This window comes from Galeopterus variegatus, unplaced genomic scaffold, assembly GCF_000696425.1.
Source record: "Galeopterus variegatus unplaced genomic scaffold, G_variegatus-3.0.2 Scaffold4209, whole genome shotgun sequence".
NCBI classification, from domain to species: domain Eukaryota; kingdom Metazoa; phylum Chordata; class Mammalia; order Dermoptera; family Cynocephalidae; genus Galeopterus; species Galeopterus variegatus.
The window spans coordinates 51,593-58,156 of NW_007730320.1; the positions used below are offsets into that span (position 1 = coordinate 51,593).

The window sequence follows — 6,564 nt, forward strand, 5'->3', positions numbered from 1 at the left end:
TCGGCGGGAGCGCCGCCACACTCCCAAGCGGCGCACTGTAGCAGTGCGCCACCGGGCTGGCCCAACCTAGTGTATTTAACCTAAAGTGTTTGACAATGTCTTATGGTACTTTTGGGAATAAGGTAAAAATATTGTTTATAAGTCATACACCAAAACTGCAGATTAATGTCATCCTACCTATAGAAGAGTATTCTGTGCTTTTTAACTTCATACTTCTTTATTATATAAGTAATACATGTTTGTAGTAGAAAAATAATGTAGTAGGTAAGCAAAAATAATATTCAACCTAAGAACACTTTTTTATGAGTTAATCACTCCTATATTATAAATACTACTAGTATTTATTCCTCATAGTCATTTTTGTAGACATATACAGACATATGCCTGTACAGATGATCCCCAACTTGCAATGGTTCAATTTATGATTTTTCGACTTTACCGTGGAGCAAAGGTGATATTCATTCAGTAGAAACCTACTTCAAGTGCACATACAATCATTCTGTTTTTCACTTTCAGTACAGTATTCAAGAGATTATATGAGATACTCAACACATTATAAAATAGGCTTTGTTTTAGATGATTTTGCCCAACTGTAGGCTAATGTAAGTGTGCTGAGTGTGTTTCAGGTAGGCTAGGCTCAGCTATGCTATTCAATAGGTTAGGTGTGTTCAATGCATTTTCTACTTAATGTAGTCTCAACTTACAATGGGTTTATCCCCATTGTGAATCAAGGAGCATCTGTATATCATTCATAATAAATGGGATTATACTGCACATAGTTGAAACTTGCTTTTGTACCAGTCAATATAAAAAATATACAGTAGTCCCCCTTATCTATGGGGGACACATTCTAAGACCCCCCGATGCCTGAAACCATGGATGGTACCAAACCTTATATGTACAGTTGACCCTCCAGTTCCTCATATCTGTGAGTTCTGTATCAATGTATTCAACCAGTGGTGGATCAAAAATATTTGTGAAAAAATTTGCTTCTGCACTGAACATGTACAGACTTTTTTCTTGTCATCATTCCCTAAACAGTACAGTATAACAACTACTTACATTTTGCTAGGTTTTATATGTAATCTAGAGATGATTTAAAGTATATAGGAGGATGTGCATAGGTTACGTGCAAATACTATGCCATTTTACATTAGGGACTTGAGCATCTGTAGATTTTGGTTTCTGAGGGAGGTCCTGGAACTGATCCCCCCTGGATACAAAGGGACTACTGCACTGCTTTTTCCTGTACATACATATTTATAATAAAATTTAATTTATAAATTAGGCAAAGTAAGAGATTGCAACAATAACTAATAATAAATAGAGCAATTATAACAATATACTGTAATAAAAGTGATGTGAATCTGGTCTCTCTCAAAATGTCTTACTCAAAATATCTCAATAATACGCACCTACTTTTAGACCACTGTGGACCATGGCTAATTGAAACCATGGAAAGATAACCCCAATAAATAGAAATTATCAAAAAGATATAAAGACCTGTTAAATAGAAAAGCTAAATTTATAAGCTTTCTTTTAGTCTGCACTCTCTGACAGTTTTCTAAGTGCAGAACACAGTAGTAATCTGATTGGCTAATTCAATGGCTAGTTGATATTCTATCAGATAATAATATCCGCCAATCATCGATACCCTTTTTCAGGTTAGTAAGTAAAAACATGATGAAAAACATAACTATTAGAAAAAGGGGAAAACATGGTGCCCAGAGAGTGGTGCATTTAAGTCTGCAAGAGGCACTGCTGCAAGGGCATAGTTGGATTAGTTGGGGACCATCTGTACAGGCATATGTCTGTATATGTCTACAAAAATGACTGTATGGAATAAATACTAGTAGTATTTATAATAGTAGTGGTTAACTCACACAAAAAAAGTGTTCTTAGGTTGAATATATAGATAAGGGGGCCTACTATATTAACATGGCAATAGACTGCTCCAAGTTTATTATGGATTTCAGAACTTATTTCACCTCCACTGTAATGAGAGCAACTTTGTTTATATTTTCTTTATATATTGGGGTTTCATATGAAATTTGATTTGAAAACAAAGAGTCTACTTTTAAAAAGTTTTAAAAGCACTGAATTAGAAGAGCACAAAGGTTATTTTTAGCTCAATTATCCTGATTCTATTTAATTTTATTTTCTTTTACTTCTCAAAATATATTGTAGATGGTTTTCATGCCCCTTTACCCGTTCCTCTCCACCCCTTCCCCCCCCCACACATCATATCTGTTCATTTGACTTAAATAGTTCAAGGAATTTTTGTGGTTATTCTGTCTTCTTCCCCTCACCCTTTAATTGTTTGTATGTTTATTTATTTATTAATTTTTAGCTCCCACAAATAAGCGAGAACATATGGTATTTCTCTTTCTGTGCCTGACTTGTTTCACGTAGTATAATTTTCTCTGAGTCCATCCATGTTGTTGCGAATGGTAGTATTTGGTTCTTTTTATAGCAAAGTAGCATTCCATTGTGTAGATAGACCACAGTTTCCTTTTCCACTCATCGAGTGATGGATATCAATTATCCTGATTCTGGTAGTTTAATTATTTAAGTGATATTGTTTCTTCATCGTTCTCTGCTCCCTTCCCTTCCCCCCCAAAAATCGCTGGATATTTTTTTCAAAATATCCTAAGGAAAATTATGATGTGTTGATAAATCATCACCAGGTCCATGAGCTACATGAAATATAGATAGTGTCTGCATAGTCACCACCGATGTACCCACTGCTTAGCACAGCACCCGAAGCAGAGCTGGCTCATTAAACATTTGTTTAATGGATGGATGGGTAGATATTTGAAGGAGAAAAAACTTATTTTTAAGTGACAATAAATAATTTTGTAAAATAGGTGAAAAACATATTGGAATTTTTGCAAATGAGGCCTGTTGTTTTTTTCAAGATGATATTTATTGGATCCCCATATTGTAATAGATTACTTTTAAACATTGTTTACTAAATGGTCAATTTGTTACAACTTGTGAATTTTCTGTGTTAGTTATTTAAAATATAAACAAAGTATTCAATATGATTTTCTTTTTAAAATTCTTCTTTTTTTGCAAAGTAGGATCCTTTTAGAATGTTAACTTTCAGATATAGAGTACTTTTTCTTTGTATCAGAAAACTGTCTGGTTGGGGGTACTTGAGATAATAAATAATCTATTTTGGGACAACTTTCAGACCATGGTTGGTCATCAGTTGACTTTTAAATTTGGTAGACCTGCTTGAAGTTGACAGGAAAAGTTTTACTGAGATTTCAAACCCATTTTAGGTGAGGTAGGTTAAAGTGGAAGTAATGTAACGCCTGAGACAATGAACTACTGACCTGCAGGATTGAGTTAGAAACCAAAATGAGAATATCAGCCTTTCATTCTTGAAAAAGCATGTGTCAATATGTGTTAACAGGATGTAAGAATTGTACACAATTGTTACCCATAAGATTACAAAATCCTCTTTCCTGCACATTGCCTAATATGATTTTGACTTTTGGTATGTTTTAGTATCAGTCTCTCTAAAAATACTTCAGCCACTAAAACTCTGTGGTGGAAAGTGTGCATGTGTGTCTCGGTGCATGTGTGAAAGGTACGCGGTTATTAATAACGTTTCTCGTACTGAATACTGTTTACTCATGTTTATTTTACTTATGAATTCATCTTTCCCTTTAGGTAAGGAGGAGGAATATCCAAAGAAACCTTTGGGGCAGCTTCCACCCGAACTTCAGTCCGGTGTTAACCACCTGAGCAACGGACAAAGGAGTGTGGGCCGGCCGAGTCCCCACACCGGCAACAGGAGAGAGAGTGCAGCGTCGCCTCACAGAAGACATGTGCCCTCCCCGCACCCTCAGAGCACAGCTGGCACCCCAGAAAGAGTACGGCAGCTGAGACGGAAGTCAGTGGATGAGGACAGCAAAAAGCTTAAAGGTGAGGCAGATTTTCAAAGAAAAGCTTCGTCAGGCCCACAGGACAGTTCCAGGCAATATAATCATGCAGCTGCTAACCAAAACAGTAATGCTACTTCACACATCAGGAAAGGATTTGTGCCCAGATGGAATAAACCATCAGATGTGTCAGCTGTTGAGAGAACTACCAAGTATGCCATCGAAAGCAGAAGTCGATTAGCCCACCCCACACTCACAGTTAACATCCCAAGTGCTGGCGACAGCTGGGTAGCAAACACGAGGCAGAGGATTAAGGCTTTGGATGCCGATGAAGGGAAGCGTGGCTCTAACGCATCGCAGTACGACAATGTACCTGGAACAGAAAGTGAAAATGGAGCTGCTGTTGAAGAGGCACTAGAAAGGGCTTACTCTCACAGTCCAAGGAGTGGGGTTTACTCCAGCAGTCCAAGAAAGCATGCTGAGCCCAGCACTAGTCCATCAAAAGCATCCAACAAGTTTACTTTTAAAGCGCAGCCTCCAAGTCACGCAAGGTATCCGTCTCAGTTAGAAGTGGAAGATCCGGGAGCAGCGCACCCACCGTCCTACAGTAACCCCCCTACTTATCATGGAAATTCGCCGAAACACATCCCTACTGCTAACAGCAGCTTTATGTCTCCTCAGTTTAGCCCTGGGACTCAAGTCAGTCCTTCCAGGAGACCTTATGGTTCTACTCTTTCCATCGATATTTCTCCAGAGAAATCTTACAGCCGCCCAACTCCTCTTGTACTTCCATCTAGTCGAATAGAAGTCCTTCCTGTTGATATTGGTGCTGGGGGGTATTCGGGCAATTCAGGGTCACCAAAGAATGGGAAATTCATCATTCCTCCAGTGGATTATTTGCCAGATAACAGAAAATGGTCAGAAGTTAGTTATATATACAGACCTGAGATGCATGGACAATCATGGACTCGAGATGCTAACCGTGGCCACATCAGCCATTTACCAAAATATACAGCCTTTCAGCATGTGCCCTTTCAGGACCATAATCTCCCACCAGTTTCTGTAGATAGTCCAGTGCGGTATAAAACTTCACCAGCTGTAGAAGATGCCAGTCCATCTGGGTATCAGTATTCAGGGCCTTCTCCTCCAGCATATCACTACAGAAACCGGGACGGACTTTCTATTCAAGAATCAGTGTTGCTGTGAGAATTCATCTGTACTTGATAAAGACAAGAGAATAGAAAGCATATAGAACCTACATTGCTATGTTTATAATTGCCAAAGCAGTATTTTATACCATTGTAAACAACTTGCACAATTCTCATTTACATTAGTAATAAGAATATGTGGAAATGTTTTCATCCCCACATAGATGCTGCTTAAGATGAGCATTTTAAATTGCATCATCACTGAACCTTCAAAGAATTTAACCTGGAAACATAGCAATAGCGTTTAGGGATGCACGCACAATAATAATTCATTACTCAGTTTCATTTATATCTTTCTCCAAAACCTGAATATTTTTAATCTATTGGCCCATTCTATTTTGACTAATGTTACAAAGCACTGAAAAACTGTAGAGTAGATATTTTTAAGGCTATATGTAGTGTACATGTCTTTTAATAGAAATTATAGGTATCTATGCATAAACATTTGAACACAGAGCTAAAGAAATGTTTAAGAAAACTACTTTTAATCTAGATCCTGGAATATGTTACTCTTCTTTTCTAACTCATCTTTGTTTTTTTTGTTTGTTTGTTTTGTTTTGGTTTTTTTTGTCCTTTTTGAGACTGGCCGCACTGCACTCATATGTTACTCTTCTTTTCTAACTCATCTTTGTTTTTTTTTGTTTGTTTGTTTGTTTTGTTTTGGTTTTTTTTGTCCTTTTTGAGACTGGCCGCACTGCACTCAGCCAGTGAGCGCTGTGAGCGCACCGGTCATCCCTATATAGGATCCCAACCTGCGTTGGGAGCACTGCTGCGCTCCCAGCACTGCACTCTCCCGAGTGCGCCATGGGCTCGGCCCCTAACTCATCTTTTAGTTTATTTCTTTCCCCTCATATTTTTAACCCAGGCCCTAAACTGACTAAAGAGTTTGCCCAGACTTTATTAATTCAACATCTTACAAAATGCTCATCATTCTCCTTCAGTTGCTGCCATTTTCTTTCGTTCTGAAAATTAAAGACATTGGAGAGAAAGGCTAACCACTTAATGGTACTTATGAAATCAGGGCAGTAAAATAAGTTTATGACCAAATGTGCAGCTCTCATATCCGTTCACACCGAGATGAGTCTCTGTTTTTGTGCCCCATGTGCTGGTGTGACTCTTGCAGAGCTCAGCGCAGACTGTTCCTCGCCAGATGCAATGCGGAGCAGTTGCACACGCGTGGGGCAGCGGTACAGTGCCTTTGAAATTCATGTGAAGCAGGATAACAGTGGTGACTTCTCACTTCTGCCCTGAAATTCACGCAGGGCCTCACTGCAAAGGGCCCAGGGCGGCCATTTATGTCATCTGTTTCTGGCACTTTTTCTTTAAGGAACGTAGTCAATGGATATTGCTGCACTTATTGGGCCATTAAGATATTCACGTTAAAATTGTTAAAAAACGGTCTTAATTATTAATAGGAGTCTAGGATTCTTGTCTTTTTTTTTTTTTTTTTTTTTTTTTTTTTT

General features: G+C 38.2%; 1 protein-coding gene across 1 annotated transcript in view; it reads left to right on the forward strand.

Annotated features, from left to right (window-relative positions):
* Nucleotides 1-5,695, forward strand: part of USP6NL (USP6 N-terminal like) — a gene marked incomplete at its 5' end in the record, with an annotated part of 52,769 nt that extends 47,074 nt beyond the window's left edge. Inside the window, one exon of the mRNA XM_008586997.1 lies at nt 3,682-5,695. Within this exon, the coding sequence (XP_008585219.1) occupies nt 3,682-5,099 (1,418 nt within the window). The remainder of the gene's footprint in view (nt 1-3,681) is intronic.
* Nucleotides 5,696-6,564: the final 869 nt, after the last annotated feature.